We start from the raw sequence: 19,078 nt of genomic DNA, 5'->3' as shown, positions 1-19,078 counted from the left end.
AACAATAAACCCTTTATTTTATAAAGTCAAATTACATGTTTAACTGCCTTTATGCAAAAACATCCTATAATAATCGCCAACAGCCCACAACTGCTCTCACACTAAGCTACACACCTGATTCAAGCAGAGGCATAGCCAGACCTTAAATTTTTGGTATGCTACTAGATAGTCTCCACATCCCCCTCCCCCCCAAGCCCCCCCCAATTAAATACCAGTGCTGGTGGAGTCGTCCTATAACAAGAACTGCTCCCTTTCCTACTTGCTCCAGTTAGCGCAGTGGTCTCAAACTCAAACCCTTTGCAGGGCCACATTTTGGATTTGAAGGTACTTGGAGGGCCTCAGAAAATAGTTAAAATCTTATTAAAAAAATGACAATTTTGCATGAGTTAAAACTCTTTATAGTTTATAAAACTTTCCTTTTGGCTAAGTCTTAATAATAATATTGTAATTTATAGCTAAAGAGACATATGATCAAGAAACTGTTTTATTTTACTTTTGTGATTATGATAAACATACCGAGGGCCTCAAAATAATACCTGGCGAGCCGCAGGTGGCCCCTGGGCCCTGAGTTTGAGACTACTGAGCTAGCGGTACTATGTACATGCTGCTGTTGTGTTAGCCTGCTACATATGCTGTTTTTGCACACATGCAAAAACAGAGCATGTGCAGGGGGCAAGAATACATACAGTACCACCAGCTGGAGTAAGGAAAGGGAGCTATATTTTTTGCTGGAGGACCCCTGCAGCTGGTGGGGCTTATGGATCCCCCCAGCCATAACACAATTTTTTTTTTTTTTGGGGGGGGGGGCAGGTTCACCCATGGTTACGCTACAGGATTCAAGGAAGGTACAATTACTGCAGGGGGAATGCTGGACATATAGCCTTTTCACTTACCACATGTTAATTTTGGCTGTTAAACCCATGGCAAGTAGAAATACATGCTGCACTTTAATAAACCAACCCCATATAAAGAACTAAAAATGTAAAGCAGGGGATAAAAGGTATAAAGTGAAAAAACATGCAAATCAGGGCTATTTTCAAAGCTATTTACTCACATAAGAGAATGTTGTATACAGAAATCGGCCTTTTGAAAATTGCCAAACATGTATGATGCAGACATAAGTCAATATGCACTTTTGGTGCCACTTTATCCTTTGAGTTTAACATCTTCTGCAGAAATTTATTCACAGATTTTTATTTACTGCCTGCTATAAACTTAGGGCCAAAATAGTCTTGAGTGACTGTCTTAGACATCTGAGCAGCCTGGATAGAAGATTAAACGATACATTAAGCAGCTAACTCATGTTCCTGCTCCATGGGCTGCATCACTTGACCCCTAAATGACACTTATTTTCAATGGATGGATTGAAATGGAGAATGCAGGCTGCCTGACTTTTCATATGTGTGCCTCTTTAATTCAAAACCTCTGTAGTCCTCTACCTCTTATCCCTTTGAACTTCCCTACACAAGTAGCATATATTGATTCACATTTTTTGTCCAGTGTCTGTCATAATTAGATTGTAAGCTCTTTCGAGCAGGGACTTTCTCTTGCAAGTTTAATGTACAGTACTGAGTGCATCTGGTAGCGCTATAGAAATAATAGTTGTAATACATGCATGTATTCAAATATGCTTTATAGCTCTGTACTTTATAACAGTGGTTCCCAACCCTGTCCTGGAGGAACACCAGGCCAATTGGGTTTTCAGGCTAGCCCTAATGAATATGCATGAAGCAAATTTGCATGCCTATCACTTCCATCATATGCAAATCTCTCTCATGCATATTCATTAGGGCTAGCCTGAAAACCCGATTGGCCTGGTGTTCCTCCAGGACAGGGTTGGGAATCACTGCAATAACATCAGATATACATTATAACAGCTCCACCCAAATGCAAACCTCAGGAAAACCTACATGAAAATCTCTTAAAAGTACACATGCTCTGGTTGGTAGTGTACTTACACATGCATAAATATGCACACAACTTTACAAAAGCCATTTTCACATGTATGAGGGTAAATCAAAAAGTAAAGGCAAAATACATTTAACGGCTTTAATAGAAGTAACTGTGAGCAATTGCAATTTTTCTACATAGTCCCCATGCAAGATGACGTATTTGTTGTATCGTTCAACTAGCTTCTGTATTCCGGCAGAGAAGTTTTTCAGAAGCTCTCAAAGCCAGGTAATCACCGCTTCCTTTACTTCATCATGCTTTGTCTTTTGCTCTCCGGGTCTAGGGTTATCATATGGCTCCAGAAAAAGGAGGACGGATTGAGATATCCGGGTTTTACTTCTAATGGAAGCGAGACATCTTGGCTTTACTTCTATTGAAAGCAATGGAAGTAAAACCCAAATGTCTCAATCCATCCTCCTTTTTCCTATCCAGGTTGCAGCAATGCACCCATGTCTTGTCACCGGTGACAGTTCTCTCCAGAATACTCGGATCTTCTTTATACATTTCAGGAACTGGGTTGCAGCCTCCAAACATTGCTGCTTGTGCAGATCAGTAAGCTGTTTGGGAATCCATCATGCACAAACTTTCCTGTATCCCAATTCTAGCATTATGGCTAGAGACATCCGGGTTTTACTTCCATTGAAAGCAACCAAGATGTCTCAATCTGTTCTCCTTACTTCCATTGCTTTCAATGGAAGTAAAACCCAGATGTCTCAATCCGTCCCCTTTTTTCTGGAGCCATATGGTCACACTAATTATGGCAAATGCAGATCCACAGCCGATATCCAAATTTGCAGCCGATTTAGACACTGTTATCCGTTAATCTTCTCTAATCAAGGCATCCACCCTGTCAATATGCTCTTGTGTGCGTGATGTTGATGGGCAACTAGAATGACCTTTGTCAGTTACATCTGTTCTTCCTGCTTTACATCTTTTTAGCCACTCATAAACCTTTTGTTGATTCATGGCGCTATGTCCATACTGAGTTGATATCCAATGGTGAATTTCCACAGGTTTCACTCTCTCTGCCCAAAGAAAGCGCAATATTGCATGTTGTTCTTCAATGGTGCAATTTTGCAATGGAGTGTCCATGTTTCTGACCTCGTGGCTGCCACATGATTAAAGACTGAGTGGTACACTGTGCATGGACAATCTATTCAACAATGTATAAGAGAGTACATATGTTGTGTACAATAGAGTATCGCAAACTGTGTGCCACCCAAGATTCCAGGTGTACCGCAAGACACCAGGGAGGAGTGGTCCTGGCACCGGTTGACTGCCTACAAGACATGCCTCTCACGATGAGAGGCACATCCTATAGGCAGTCAACCGGCGCCTCTCCTTCTCTCCACACCTCTTCCATTCCAGGGCCTTCGTGCATGCGTGGATGTCAAAGTGATGTTATCACACATGCACGTGACGTTATTGCGTTGATGTCGGTGCACTTCTGGAAGTCCTCGAGCCGCGGCCACCACGTTTGGTGAAGTTTGCGAGACACTGGTGTAGAACATACCTTACATACAGAGAATGCCTTGTGAAATTATATTCAAAGTGGTTAAAAGGGAAAATTCTTTCTTAAATTCCCAGCAGTAAAATAAAACTACAAGGCATAGCAAGGTCGTAGGTGTGGGAACGAAAAAAGAGCCAATTTTTAAAAATTATTGGAGGTGCTAAACCCAAAGATTACTTCTCCCTGAGCACAAAGAGTTTACTCTACTGGGGCTCCTGTGTGGGGCAAGTACTGTACATATGCAAGCCCGCGCACGGGTAAATTCAGCGCAACCTCGTTCTAAGAGACGCCTCACAAGTTCGCGAGGCCAATTCGCTTTACCGGACATGCGCAAAGCCCATCTCAAAGTGCGGCTCTGGAATCTCGCGGGGCTGGAGCTCTCGCGCCTCACGGTTTTCCCGAGGACGGTTCCCGCGCTCTTCTTCCAAGCGGCTCCCGGCCAACCCCGACACGGCGTCAAAGCCGGCCCGACGTCCTCCGGTGATGTGAGAAGCAAAGCGGTAGGAAACTTTCCAACACCCGACCCTCTTCCCGTTCTCGGGTTTTCCTCTCAACTTCTTTGCCTCGGCTGCAGCCCCGCCCTGCCGGAAAGAGGAAGTTGTGCTTGGGGGGGGGGGGCGGGACACCGGGAAGGCAACTGTATGAATTGCTGCGACCTCGGAGACGGTTTTAAAGGTAAGATTAGGGTGGGGAAAGTTTAAGAAAAAGGGAGTGATGCTGGTCTCTTGAATGAGTGGGAGGGCAGCCAAATATGCGCGATTTAGGATCGCTGTGTCTTGGGAGATTGCAAAAGGTACTTGGGCCGGTCACAAAGTAGCTTGTGTGAATTGCTGCTGCAGGTTTTGGCATTTGGGGAGGGGATGGAGAAAGATCTGGACCACAGTGGGGTATAGGAGGACAGATGCTGGACCACGGGAGGAGAGGGATGCCTGCTTGCTTGCTGGCACAAGCTGGGTGAGGCACTGGCTCAGGGCACCACTGATCACCCTGCCTCATCGGCTGCTTTACTGAGCCTCCTGGCTAGAAGTAGCATCGTCTCTCCACAAATATCTTTGCCCCTTTAGAGGCAGACTGCTACTGAAACACTCTGAACACTTTCTGCCAATACTGTTATGTGGAATCTTATATCCCATCGAATCAGTGGCGTAGTAAGGGGGGGAGGGATGCAGGCGGGGATGGACCACCCTGGGCGCTATCTTGGTAGGGGCACTGGCACCCTTCTGCCCCCCACGCCACACTGAATTCCACCCTCTCATGCCTCTTTAAATCTTCTCCAGCGTGAGCAGCTTCTCAGGCCTGCTATTCGCTCTAGCCTGGCTCCCTTTTGAAATCACGTCCGTGTGGTGGGACCATGAAGGGATGGCACAAGGAAAGCCAACGCCGATGCAAACAGCAGGCAGGAGAAGCTGCTGCATTGGCGGAGATTTAAAGAGGTACGATGGAAGGTTGTGGGGTGAGAAAGGAGCAGGGGACAAAGAGGAGAGTGGGGTGCGGCGCCACTGCCCCAGTCGCCTCCTATCTTTGCTACACCACTGCTTCAAATCCTTGCACGTAGGAGTTCTAGGAGGGTTACAAGCAGCATATCACTACATACAGTTATACATAGAATCATACACACTATATAGATATATACATGCAAATGTAAGGCAGGCCATCTAAAACCACCAACATTGTCGTTCTAAATAGTAAACATTTAATTATAATGTCTGAGTTTCCTTCAGCCCCTAATAGGGACTTCTTGAAAAGTAATGTTTTTAGACTTTTGCAAAACTTATCATCTGGTTTTGGCCAAAACCAAAAACTAATGACTGGCTGTGTGAATGTGACCTAATGAGACCCATTGCAGATTGTCTGAACTTGCAGTCCACAGGAGATGATGACCTTCAATCCCAGGAATTGCAAGCACAGGCTGAGAATTGGGAAAGACATTTTAATAAGGACTTCTCAAACAAGTCTTGCACATTTAGGTTCTCAAATCAATGCAGATGTATCATATATACTTGAATATAAGCTGAGATTTTTGGGCCAAAAAATGTGGGTCTCTGCTTATATTCAGGTCAATGCCCCCCCCCCCCCGGCCTTGTTGCAAGCCTCCATCAAGCCTGCCATATGACCTGGTGATGTGTGCCGGGACAGGAGACATCCCTCCCATCTCCTGTCCTGGCCAACTCTGACAATCTGTGTGTTTGACTTTTTTTTTTTTTTTAATCATTGATTTTTGTCCAACCTGGGCATAGGGGAATGGGGAGAGATGGAGAAGGATTTAGATGCTGAATACAAGAAAGTGGGACAGATGATAGTGGACACATGAAAAGTGGTAATGGAGATAGAAGATTCAGGACATGGGAGGAATTTAAGAAGGTGAAGGGAAGATGCTGGATGTGGGAGGAACTAATGTAGATGGAAGGGAGATGCAGGATATGAAGGGTTTGAGGATATGGAAGATAGAGTTTCAAGTTTTCAAGTTTCAAGTTTTATTAGGATTTTATATACCGCCTATCAAGGTTATCTAAGCGGTTTACAATCAGGTACTTAAGCATTTTCCCTATCTGTCCCGGTGGGCTCACAATCTATCTAACGTACCTGGGGCTATGGAGGATTAAGTGACTTGCCCAGGGTCACAAGGAGCAGCGCGGGGTTTGAACCCACAACCCCAGGGTGCTGAGGCTGTAGCTCCAACCACTGCGCCACACACTCCTCCACAGGAGATGCTGGACCCTAGAGATAGTATATAGAGACTTTGGGGTAGATTCAAGAAAGTATACCAAAATTTAGATGTAGAAAATGCACTAAGCACCAATTCTATAATAGCAGTTGCACTAAATTGCCATTATAGAATACAGTGCAAGTTGGCATGCACACACCTAACCTTAGGCACAACTACTTATGCCATGTCAGAGGTTGGTGTAAATCATAGGTTCCCAACCTTTTTTAAATCGGAGCCCAAGTTTTCAGTGAGTGATTCGACAGTGCCCCCCTTGGGTAAACTATATTGTACATGTTATATAAACCTGCTGCAGAGTTTGGTGTCAACAGCAAATTTGATAACCTCACATTTTGTCCCCGTCTCCAGATCGTTAATAAATATATTGAATAGTAGAGGCCCCAGCACCGACCCCTGCGGAACTCCGCTCGTGACCCATTGCCAATCTGAGTATTGGCCCTTGACTCCAACCCTCTGTTTCAAACACTGGCTAGCGGGCAGGAAACAGAGGGTTGGAGTCAAGGGCCAATACTCAGATTGGCAATGGGTCACGAGCGGAGTTCCGCAGGGGTGGTGCTGGGGCCTCTACTATTCAATATATTTATTAACGATCTGGAGACGGGGACAAAATGTGAGGTTATCAAATTTGCTGATGACACCAAACTCTGCAGCAGGGTTAGAAACACGGAAGACTGTGAAGACTTACAAAGGGACCTAACGAGACTGGAAGACTGGGCAAAAAAGTGGCAAATGAGTTTTAACGTAGAGAAATGCAAGGTCATGCATGTAGGGAAAAAGAACCCGATGTTCAACTACAAAATGGGGGGAACACTGCTAGGGGTGAGTAACCTGGAAAGGGACCTGGGGTGATGGTCGACTCATCACTGAAACCATCGGCGCAATGTGCGACAGCCTCAAAGAAAGCAAACAGAATGCTGGGCATCATCAAAAAGGGTATCACAACACGGACGAAGGAAGTTATCATGCCGCTGTATCGCGCAATGGTGCGCCCGCACCTGGAGTACTGTGTTCAATACTGGTCGCCGTACCTCAAGAAGGACATGGCGGTACTCGAGGGAGTGCAGAGGAGGGCGACCAAGCTGATAAAAGGTATGGAAAATTTTCCATACGCTGACAGGTTAAAAATGCTGGGGCTGTTCTCCCTGGAGAAGAGGAGACTTAGAGGGGACATGATAGAAACCTTCAAAATCCTTAAGGGCATAGAGAGAGTGAATAAGGACAGATTCTTCAAACTGAGGGGAGCCACAACCACTAGGGGTCACTCGGAGAAATTGAAAGGGGACAGGTTTAGAACAAATGCTAGAAAATTCTTTTTTACACAGAGGGTGGTGGACACATGGAACGCGCTTCCGGAGGAAGTGATAGGCCAGAACTCTGTACAGGGGTTCAAGAAGGGTTTGGATAGGTTCCTGGAGGATAAAGGGATAGAGGGGTACAGATAGAACTTGAGGTAGGTTATAGACCTGATGGGCCGCCGCGGGAGCGGACCGCTGGGCGAGATGGACCTCGGTCTGACCCAGTGGAGGCAACTTCTTATGTTCTTATGTTCTTCTTAAAACAAAGACAAATTTGTAAAATTATTTTATTAGAAGATAATAACAATATTGCTCACAGTATGATTTAAAAAATGTTATTAAAAAAATGAATATAATATTATTAGTGAGAGAACTGAGCTTGATGTGATGAAACTTCCATCCAGCGTTTGTTCCTTCATCTCTTTCCACTTCCCTTCAGCGTCTGCTTCCTTCTCTCTCTCCCTTCCTCACTTCCCTTCCCTTCAGCGTCTGTTACATTTCCTCCCTCTCCCTCCACTTCCCTTCAGCGCCACTCAACCTTTTCCCCTCATTGGGCCATCTTCCTCCCTTCCCGTCACCTTTACGAGCGCTCTTCATAGTTTTCTCTTTGAGGTGTCTGGACGCGGCAACATTCTCGCCAAGTCCCTAAAGCTTCTCCCTGATGCACTTATGTTTCCGCCTGGGCAGCTTGTGTCGGAGAAGAAGCTTTGGGGCAATCACGCGGGACTTGGTGAGAACGTTGCTGTGTCGGCAAAAATTTGAAGAATCAAAACAGACGGCAGTGCTGCCATCAGTGGAAGTTGAAGCGTCAAAAGTTGAAGATTCAAAACAAAGACAACAGTGCTGCCATCAGTGGCCATTGGATTTGCCATTTGCTCAAGGGGGCAGCGGCTGGTCCTCAACACCCCCTCAATATGACTTGGACACAAAATGCCCCCCTTAGACTTCTCAGCACCCATTGGTGGGCGGTAGCGCCCCCGTTGGGAACCACTGGTGTAAATGGTTGCATCTATTTGGTAGTTGTCCACCTAAGTAATAGTATTCTAGAACTTATGGACACACACCTAAGTAATAGTATTCTAGAACTTACGAACACACACCTGATCCACCCATGTACACATCCACTTTAGCATTTAGGCGCTAATTTTATAGAATAGTGCCTTCTTTAGAAATAAAGAAGAAATTGAAAGCCTGATGGTCATAGGATTTGAATAAGGTTTCTTTACACACACAAAAACAAAAAAGACCTGGACATCTTAAGCCTCTGCTCTTCTCTGAATGACTAGTCACCAGATCTGGCACTTGCTAGTTTCACTGGTAGATCATACCCTTCTGTATGATTGATGCTGTTTTCTATTTGGTGCTGGAGTTCCTTTCTAATAGATTACAGTTGATACACTGCCTTATTATGATTTCAGGAACTACCGTATAATAGACCATACGTTCAATTACATGCATATTAGCACCAATTAATGCCTCTAACTTAGCAGCATTTAATTTTTGAAAGGGTGACTACAATAAAATGAGGAAAATTGTTAAATAGAAGCTAAAGGGATCAGTGGCAAAGGTTAGGAATGTAAACCAGGTGAGGACATTATTTAAAATACCATCGTGGAAGCCCAGACCAGGTGTATTCCATGTATTAACAAAGGTGAAGAGAAGATAAAACAAGAGCCAGTGGGGTTAAAAGGTGAAGTGAAAGATGCTATTGGAGCCAAAAAATATCCTTTAAAGCAGGGATGTCAAAGTCCCTCCTCGAGGGCCGCAATCCAGTCGGGTTTTCAGGATTTCCCCAATGAATATGCATGAGATTTATTTGCAAGCACTGCTTTCATTGTATGCTAATAGATCTCATGCATATTCATTGGGGAAATCCTGAAAACCCGACTGGATTGCGGCCCTCGAGGACCGACTTTGACACCTGTGCTTTAAAGAATGGAAAAAGGATCCAAATTAAGTAAATAAGAAGAGACATAAGCACTGGCAAGTTAGATGTAAAGCATAGATAAAGAATGCTAAAAGAGAAAATGAAGGAAAATTTGCCAAATAGGGAAAAATTTATAGTAACAACTTTTTAGGCACATCAGAAGAATAAAACCTGTGAGGGAATCTGTGAGACTCTTGGATGATCAAGGAGCAAAGGAGCGCTCAGAGAAGGTAAGACCATAGGGGAGAGACTGAATGAATTCTTTGCTTCTGTCTTTATGGAAGATGATATATGAAATCTACTTAGTTTTCAAGGGTGATAATGTGGAGGAACTGAAAGAAATCTTGGTGAACCTGGAAAGACGTACTTAGCCAAATTGACAAGTTAACGAATGATAAGTCACCTGGACCAGATGGTATACATCCCAATGTACTGAAAGAACTTAATCATGAAATTGCTGATCTGCTGTTTGTGATCTGTAACCTGTCACTGAAATCATCCATAGTACCTGAGGATTGGAGGGTAGCCAATGTTAATGCTGATTTTTTAAAAAGGTTCTGGGAAGATCCTAGAAATTACAAACTGGTAAGACTGGTTTCAGTGCCTGGTAAAATAGTGGAAAAAATTTTTAAAAAATACAAATTTGGAACACTGAGAAAATTAAAGAATCATGGGATAGGAAGCAATGTTTGACTGTGGATTAAGAATTGGTTATTGGACAGAAAACGGAGGGTAGGGTTTAATGGCCATTTTTCTCAATGGAAGAGTGTAAATAGTGGAGTGCCACAGGGATCTATTCTGGGACCAGTTTTATTTAACATATTTATAAATGATCTGGAAATTGGAATGACGAATGAGATGATTAAATTTGCAGATAACACTAAATTGTTAAAGAGTTCTTAAAATGCATGCAGACTGTGAAAAATTACTGGAAGACCTTAGGAAATTGGAAGACTGGGCGTCCAAATGGCAGATGAAATTTAATTTGGACAAATGCAAAGTGATGCACATTAGTGCTGCCCGATTCAGGAAAAAATTTCTCAATTCAATTTGGCCTATTGAATTTATTTTTTGATTCAATTCAATTTTCCTGCCTGGTCAATATTTCCAAATGACCTGGTAGGTTTATTTTTGTAACCTCTTCACCCACCCCACTCCCCTTTGCTCTCTCCAATCCCACACCAGTGCTGTGGTGTAAATAAAAATACTTTTCCTCTCTTTGTTAGGTCCTAGCTCACTCTCACTGTCTAACACTAGCTCTGGCAGGACACACATTTCAAATCTGATATATTGTAATTGCAAAACAAAAAATAAAACTTATTTTTCTACCTTTTGTTGTTTTGGGTATTTTATTATTCAGATCATGTTAGTCCCAGGCTCTGGTTTGTTTGTCTTCTGTTAACTTGCTCACCAGGGTCTCGTGCCCATATGACGTTTTCTTCTTTCTCTGTGCTCACCATCCATCTTCCCTTCCACTGCCATATCCAACAGTTCTATTTCTCTGCTGTCTACCATCTCTCTCTCCCTGCCTTGTGCCTTGGGTTAAACCTCTCTATTCCCCTCCATGCAGCATCTCTCCCTTCCCTCCATTATCATATGTAACATTTCCATCCCTCCTATCCCCCGTGCAGTAGTTTTCCATCCCTCCCTCTCATTCCCCTATGCAGCAGCCTTCCATTCCTTCTATCTCTCTGTGCAGCACTTCCCGATCGACACCCCCACCCCCTTAAGACCTTAACTTTCAGGCCTCCCAAAGTAGCAGCAGTGAACCTGACTACCAGGGCTTCCTTCTGCCGCGTCATTAGTGATGTAATCAGTGATGCAGCAGAGGGCAGGCCAGGAGCAGCCTGTTCAGAGCGCTGCTTCTGCCCGGGGCTTAAAGTATCCAGGCTAATAATAATAATAATAATAATAACTTTATTCTTGTATACCACCACACCACTTAGTTCAGGGCCTTAGGTCCCTCCCCGGTGTACCCCAGGATGCACCGGTAAGGGGAAGGCCCACCATTTTGAAGAGACAGGCCTGCTCGCAAGAGGGAGTGGGCATCCCTCTTGCTGGCTTCTGCAAAGGGACAAGGTGGGGGGTGCTAGAGCTGGGGTGTTCTGAGCTGACCCCACCAGCCTTAGGCCCCAAGGGGCCATAGGCGACTGAACCAATTAGGGCCTTTGGCCTCTCTCTGTGCATCACATGATGTACCGGGGCGGGAAAGACCCGTCATTTATGACTGGCGTGCCTGAAACAGGAGCCTCAGAGTAGGCTTCCTGCTTCCAACTTTTTAAAAAGGTTTGGGGGAGGTGGGGTGGGAGGAGGTGTCTGGTGGCAGGAGGGAGTGGGCATCCCTTCTGCCATTTTTTTTTTGGGGGGGGTCAGTAGCTCGAGGGTGCCTGACACGGGGTGGCATGGCACGGGGGTGTTCTGTGTGGCAGGAGGGAGTGGGCATCTCCTGCCATTTTATTTGGGTTCAAGGGGGAGTGGCGACAGTGGCTCAGGGGTGCCTGGCGCAGGGAAGGGGGCATGACATGGGGTATCCCTCCTGCCAATTTTTTCTCGTGCTGCGTTTGTCGGAGGTCATAGGGGAGGGCTGTAATTAGTGGTGGGGGTCTTTTTTCATTCTTTTTTATGGGACAGATATTTCGCATGTGTAACGTGCAAAATATCTGCCATTGAAAAAAAAAGAAAAACAAACAAACCCAGGCAGGCCTGTCAGTAACACAGTTGCCAACAGGTAGACCAGTCTGTTTCTCCGATCGCTAAAACCCCATTTTTTTTGTGGAATAGCCAAGCAATGTTAATGCATCAATCGCTTGGCTATTTTGCATGGGGTTTTAGCTAATTTGCATGGTCGGATCAGAAAATGGGCGCTTGAGCAGAAAAACACGCTGTGTGGCGTTTTGTGCATCAGGTCGATTAAAGTGATCGTCACTAAAGCTGTGAAAACAGGTTTAGCGACTATTGCTAACTTTAGTGCATCTAGCCCTAGAAAAGTAATGAATAGCACCAGTGTGGAAGAATACAAGGCTCAGGTGATGAAGATGCAGTGAGCAAGGAAAAAGTACAATGGAGGCTTTTAGCAAAAATGGCAGTGAGAAAGAAATGACTTGTAACAAGTATTTGGGAATAGGAAAAGAATACTGCCTCTTTTTTTTTAAACAAATCGATGAATGCAGCACTGAACTAGGATACAGGAACCTCTTTCTGGGACCTGAGAACTTCATATGAAAGTGTCTCCTTGGGTATTCAGTTAAAAACCCATCTTTTCTGTTTGGCTTTTGAAGACTCTCTGGGATTTTCAGTTTCTCGGGGATTGTGAGTCTTTTTGATAGTATTTTAACTTTTAATTTTGATTATGAATGTATGCTCTTGATGAATGATTTTCACTCCCTTTATGTATACTACTTTGGCTGTTCTTCAGTAAAGGCAGTATATAAAGTTTAAATAAACATAAAAATTGATTTTGCTGTTCTAGGAAGGTAGCATGTGGCGTGAAACAGGCTCAGCGCTGCGTGAAGCGGCACGCATTGGGCAGGGGCTTGCTGAGATGCCGAGAGAGCAGGTTCATTCAGTAGCTCGCAGCTTTGCTCTGGAATCTCAATGGAAGTCTATGCAAAGAGCCATTCGGCTACATACTAGCTTATTGCTTGCAAGCTACAAGGTAAATCATTCATTTCCACATATCTTTTGTTGTTCTGATCCTTTGGGGCTCATTTTCAAAGTTTACTATGGAACTTTGTAAGTTTAAGTGCGTTGAAAATACGCCACTATGGTTCTATGTTGAGGGGATAAGCTGAGGTAGTCCTGGTTTTACCCACCAGGGAAACTAGAACTGGAAGTTCATACTGTTTTCAGTGGTAGTTCAAGGCAACTTATGTTAAGGTACATTAGGTATTTTCTTCTCTCTGGAAGGCTCACTGTCTGCTTGTGCTTGGGACTTAGTGGTAAGGGGTAGACAAAAAGAAAAAAAGAACCAAGCAGGACAAGTTGCCATAAATATTGAACTGTTAATTAGTTTGTATAACATGAAATTGGCTGTTATCCCAGGACAAGCAGGCATGATATTCTCACATGTGGGTGACGTCATCTACGGAGCCCCAGCGCGGACAGCTTTTCAAGCAAACTTGATTGAAGTTTCAAGTTTGCTATGCTGCACCACGCATGTGCATGCCTTCTTGCCCACTAGAGGGCGCATCCCCACCTCGTGGTCCTCAGTTCAGTTTTTTCCGCGGAGCCAGAAGCCCTGTGGAATTTGTGCTCTTCTAATTTGCCTTCTGACACCGCGGCTGAGTGGTTTTTTCTCGGTCGCTGTGCTTAATTTGTGTTTTTATTTTGTTCGTGTGTCTTTTTTTGTAAAAAAAAAAAAATAAATAATAACCTTTTTCGTTCGGCTCCGGGGGCTCCCGGTAGCCGCGGCCGCGGGACCTCGTTCGTTCCCGGCCGGTTTTTGGGCCCATGTCCCGTCCCTTGACGGGTTTTAAAAAGTGCACCCGGTGCGATCGGCTGCTTTCCATCACCGATCCCCACCGGTGGTGCTTACTTTGTCTGGGTCCTGAGCACCCGACCGACTCCTGCACTCGGTGCTCTACTTTTCAGCCGAGAGCTCTCCGCCGCCTTCACGCTCGGACGGCGGAGCTCTTCGCTGTCGACCCCGCGGCGGGGAAGGCCTCGACGTCGGCCTCGGCTTCGGCCCCTGCCTTGACCTCGGCCTCGACTCCCTCGACCTCGCCCCGACAGCCTGCTTCGTCGAGGCCGGCGTCCTCGACCCCGAAGTCGACGGTGGGTAAGTCCTCACTTCCTTCTTCTCTTCCAGCCTCGAAGAAGCCATCCTCGGGCTCATCGACGGGGGCGGGTGGGCCGTCCTCGGCCCCGCCCCGAGCGTCGAAGTCGGGTGCCCCGCGGGAATACTCGAGACCGAGGTCGCCCTCGAGGGAGCACCCGCTGGCCCAGGATCTGCCGACTATGATGGGGGTTCCCGTCTTTCAAGACTTGCTCCGTGCGCTTATTGCCTCGGAACTGTCCGGTGCCCTCGCGCACCTCCAGCCGTCTTCGGCCTCGTCAGCCCCGGCTTTGGCGGCCTCGGTCTCGGTATCCTCGACTTCGGCCTCGACCCCGACCTTGCCCTCGACCTCGGTTGACCAGCCTGAGCGGAGCGTGCGGCCTCGGGACAAGGTGCGGAGGATCTCTTCCTCTTCTTCCTCGTCGAAGTCCTCCCGGGGCTCCTCTCCCTCGGGTCGGCCTCGGGCGAAGCATCGGCCGAGGAAGCCCAAACGTCAACGGGGCTCTCCTCGCCGCCGCGGTCTCTCCTCACTCACCGAGGCTGAGACCCTGCGGGTCTCCGAGCTCCGCCTCAATAATCCGAGGCTTTTCCGTTCCTCTGAGGTGGAGTTTTCGAGGGACTTCGCCGAGACGGAAGGGGCGTGCCTCGGTGCCTCATACCCCGGGGACTTCCCGCAGGGGTTCCTCGGGGCATGGGCGGTCCCCGACCCCATCGAGGTTGCTGGGTGCGGCTTCTTGGGGTTCGGGGTCTGGCACCGGTAAGGAGCCTCGTTACTCCCGTGAGGCTTCCCCTTCTTTTTTGGCGACGCGGGCTTCTCGATCTCCCTCTCCGCCTTCGAAGCCCTCCTCCTTTTCCAGATTTGTGCTTGAGCTGGGGAGGGCTTTGGACCTTGACCTTATGTCAGGCTCTCAATACACGAAGGAATTTTTGGAGGAGCAGGATTTGCCCTCTCCCCCAAGGGAGACTCCTCGTCTGCCTATCAACAGGGTTCTACATCAGACCTTCCTGAGAATCTTGGACTCCCCTCTTACAGTCACAGCGGTTCCATCAAAGATGGAGTCGAAGTACCGTACGGTCCCTTGCAAAGGCTTCGACAAAGCACAGCTGTCCCACCAGTCGTTGCTGGTGGAGTCGGCGTTGAAGAAGTCTCAGCTTTCTAGGGTCTCTGCTGCGGTCCCCCCCGGGCGGGAGGGACGGACCCTGGACAAGTTTGGTCGTCGCCTCTATTCCAACTCCATGATGGCTGCCAGGGTCCTTAATTACGCATTCACCTTCTCATCCTATTTAAGGCAGATGGTGAAGGCGTTGCCCAGGTATTATGGGGTCATACCGGATTCCCACAAGGGGGATTTTGGTACCTTTATGGCCAATTTGTCTCAGCTGCGTCTCTACCTTTTTCACGCAGTTTACGATGCGTTTGAGTTGGCCTCTCGTGTATCCGCCTTTGCGGTAGCGATGCGCCGTCTCGCATGGCTTCGTACCCTGGATATGGACCCGAACTTGCAAGAACGTCTGGCCAATCTTCCATGTGTGGGCTCCGAGTTGTTCGATGAGTCCTTGGAGGCGGCGACCAAACGCTTGTCTGAACATGAGCGCTCTATCGCCTCATTGGTCCGTCCTAAACGCCGGGCCCCGCCGCAGAAGCCGTTTAGACCTCCTCCGTGGCGATACCCGCAGAAGTCGACACCGGCTTTCTCGAGGCCTCCGCCCCGGCGTCTCCCTCAGCAGGGCAGAGCATCCCAACCAAAGCCTCAGGCGCAAGGGGCGTCTAAACCGGCTCCGTCTTTTTGACGTGATGCGCGGTTGGGGGTGGGCCCCCTCCGTACTGTCAAAGGACCCCCTTCCTATCGGGGGCCGATTGCAGGCCTTTCTTCCAGCCTGGGCCGAGATCACGTCGGACGCTTGGGGGCTCCGGATCATCTCCGAGGGTTACTCGCTAAACTTCTTAGCCATGCCGCCAGAACATCCGCCGGGGGCTTCTCCTGGCTGTCGAGACCTGCTTCCTCTTCTCCTGTCGGAAGCCAGGTCCTTGTTGAGCCTTCGGGCGGTGGAGCCCGTGCCCCCGAACCAAAGGGGACGGGGGTTTTACTCCCGTTACTTTTTGGTCCCGAAGAAGACAGGGGACTTACGCCCCATTCTGGACCTCCGGAGGCTCAACAAGTTCCTTGTCCGGGAGAAGTTCCGTATGTTGTCCCTTCCAGTCCTGTACCCTCTGTTAGAATCGGGGGACTGGATGTGCTCCCTGGACCTGAAGGAAGCATATACTCATGTTCCGGTGCATCCCACCTTCCGCAAGTTCCTCAGGTTCCAGGTGGGGGAGTTGCACCTCCAGTATCGGGTCCTCCCCTTTGGACTGGCTTCGTCCCCTCGAGTCTTCACGAAGTGTATGGTGGTGGTCGCGGCAGCCCTGAGATCTCGGGGGCTGCAGGTGTTTCCCTACCTGGACGATTGGCTGATCATGGCGTCCTCCAAGGAAGGGGTTATTTCAGCGACCCGACAGACTATCATCTTCCTTCAACATCTGGGGTTCGAAGTGAACTTCCCCAAGTCTCAGTTGTGCCCGACTCAATCCCTTCAGTTTATCGGGGCCGTGCTGGACATGGTTCGCCTCCGTTCGTTCCTCCCCCCGCCACGGTTGGAGGTCCTGCTTCGATTGAGTCGCCAGGTTTCGTTGTTGCCCTCAGTTTCGGCGCAGCGCATGATGGTTCTGCTCGGCCACATGGCGTCGACGGTCCATGTCACTCCGTTCGCCCGTTTGCACCTGAGGCTTCCTCAGTGGACCTTGGCCTCCCAGTGGCGTCAGGATCGGGACCCAGTCTCCTCCCCTATAACTGTGACTCCTTCCTTGAGACGCTCGCTCTGTTGGTGGACCAACTCTTCCAATCTTTCCGGGGGTTTGCTCTTTCTCGTTCCTCCGCATCGCAAGGTCCTGACCACGGACTCTTCGGAGTACGCGTGGGGAGCTCATCTGGACGGTCTGTGGACTCAAGGTCTATGGTCGGCAGAAGACCGGAGTTGTCACATCAATGTTTTAGAACTTCGTGCCATTTTTCTGGCTTCTCGAGCGTTCTGCCACCTGCTGCACGATCAGGTAGTCCTTGTGCAGACGGACAACCAGGTGGCCATGTATTATGTGAACAAACAAGAGGGAACGGGCTCTTGGTCCCTATGCCAGGAAGCCCTGCGCCTTTGGGAATGGGCGGTCTCCCAGAACATCTTCCTGCGGGCGGTTTACATTCAGGGAGAGAAGAATTGTCTGGCCGACAAACTCAGTCGTCTTCTCCAGCCGCACGAGTGGTCGCTAAACTCCCGAGTTTTGCGCTAGGTCTTCGACCGCTGGGGGACTCCTCAGGTGGATCTGTTTGCCTCCCCGGAGATTCGCAAACTGCCCCTCTATTGTTCTCGGATGTACTCCCCGGACCGTCTCGAGGCCGACGCCTTTCTTCTCGACTGGGGAGGGAGGTTCCTTTATGCGTTTCCTCCTTTCCCTCTGATCTTGAGGACGTTGGTTCATCTCAAGGCGTCCAGAGCCACTATGATTCTCATTGCGCCTCGTTGGCCTCGTCAGCACTGGTTCTCCCTGCTCCTTCAACTCAGTGTCAGGGAGCCTCTGCTTCTGCCTGTCTTTCCCTCTCTGCTGTCTCAGAGTCGGGGTTCGCTGTTGCATCCCAATCTTCAGTCTTTACATCTGCCGGCTTGGTTCCTTTCCCCGTGACTTCACAGGTTTCTCAGTCTGTGAGGAAGGTTCTGGAAGCCTCGCGCAAGGTCTCGACTAGGCTTTGTTATTATCCCAGGACAAGCAGGCAGCATATTCTTAACACATGGGTGACGTCACCGACGGAGCCCTCGGTACGGACCTTTTTAACTAGAAGTTTCTAGTTGGCCGCACCGCGCATGCGCGAGTGCCTTCCCGCCCGACGGAGGAGTGCGTGGTCCCCAGTTTCTTTGTTTCCGCGGAGCGAAGAAGACGCGTGTGTTTTTTCAACGGCCGTTGAAACCACTTTTTTGCCTTCCCGCTCGCGCTTTTTTTCCTAATTTTTCTTCTTTTGCCTTCGGGTATCTTTTTCTTTTGCTTTGTAAAAAAAAAAAAAAAAAAAAACTTGCTTTTTTTCTCCTTTTTTCGATTTTGCCCCGGCGGGGCCTGTTGCCATTATACAGGCCTCGGGGTTCGATTTTGCGGAGGCTGTTTTCCCCTTCATGCCCCCGCAGGTCGGTTTTAAAAAGTGCCAGCGGTGTGCACGCCCGATCTCCATCACTGACCCACACAATTGGTGTTTACAGTGTTTGGGTCCGGAGCATCGGGCGGACTCCTGCACCCGCTGTGCTACTCTTCAAAAGAGAACCCTTAAAAACCGAAGAATTCAACAAACTCTTCTCTTCGGCTCCGGGTCGGCGATGGACTCCTCGACAGCGGTACCACAGAAATCGGCAGCGTCTACTTCGACACCGCCCGACCCCACATCGGCGTCTCTGGCGCCAGGTAAGCCGGCTAAAAAGCCTTCCTCTTCCCTCGAGCGCCCTCCAACTACGGTGGCGACACCGACCTTGCCGGCATCGCACCGGTCCCGCAAGCGCTCCGCCCCGATCTCGGTGAGTGCCTCGTCATCGGCCTCCTCATCGCCGGGGCGTGGAGCGGCATCTAAGGAACCGAAGAAAAAGAAAGCGGTTCCGATGCCACCCCTAGATGACCGTATCTCGGCCATCTTAAAAGTTCAACTCCAGGAACAGTTACAGCAACAACTCGAGCACCTGTTGCCCACTATCCTGGCACCGCTCCTTCCGGTACCAGACCGGCCCGAGCCCCGTACCGAACCCCCGGTATCCACCCCTTCGGTACCTATCAACACCTCCATGCCGATTCTTTCGGCTGAGCAGCTTCATACCCATCCAGTGGTTC

At 48.3% G+C, this 19,078-nt stretch overlaps 1 protein-coding gene across 3 annotated transcripts in view; it reads left to right on the top strand.

Annotated features, from left to right (window-relative positions):
* The first annotated feature begins 3,448 nt into the window (after positions 1-3,448).
* The window catches only part of COQ8B (coenzyme Q8B), a 114,708-nt gene continuing 99,078 nt past the window's right edge, over positions 3,449-19,078 (top strand). Inside the window, exons 1-2 of one of the 3 annotated variants that reach the window (XM_033957145.1) lie at positions 3,449-3,960; positions 12,877-13,062. In XM_033957145.1, the coding sequence (XP_033813036.1) occupies positions 3,700-3,960; positions 12,877-13,062 (447 nt within the window). In that variant the 5' untranslated portion in view covers positions 3,449-3,699. Of the gene's footprint in view, positions 3,961-4,079; positions 4,136-12,876; positions 13,063-19,078 lie in introns of those variants that run through there. The other 2 variants (XM_033957147.1, XM_033957146.1) reach the window with 2 other exon arrangements.

Source organism: Geotrypetes seraphini, chromosome 8, assembly GCF_902459505.1.
Source record: "Geotrypetes seraphini chromosome 8, aGeoSer1.1, whole genome shotgun sequence".
Lineage (NCBI taxonomy): Eukaryota > Metazoa > Chordata > Amphibia > Gymnophiona > Dermophiidae > Geotrypetes > Geotrypetes seraphini.
This window is presented reverse-complemented; position numbering and strand designations above follow the sequence as displayed.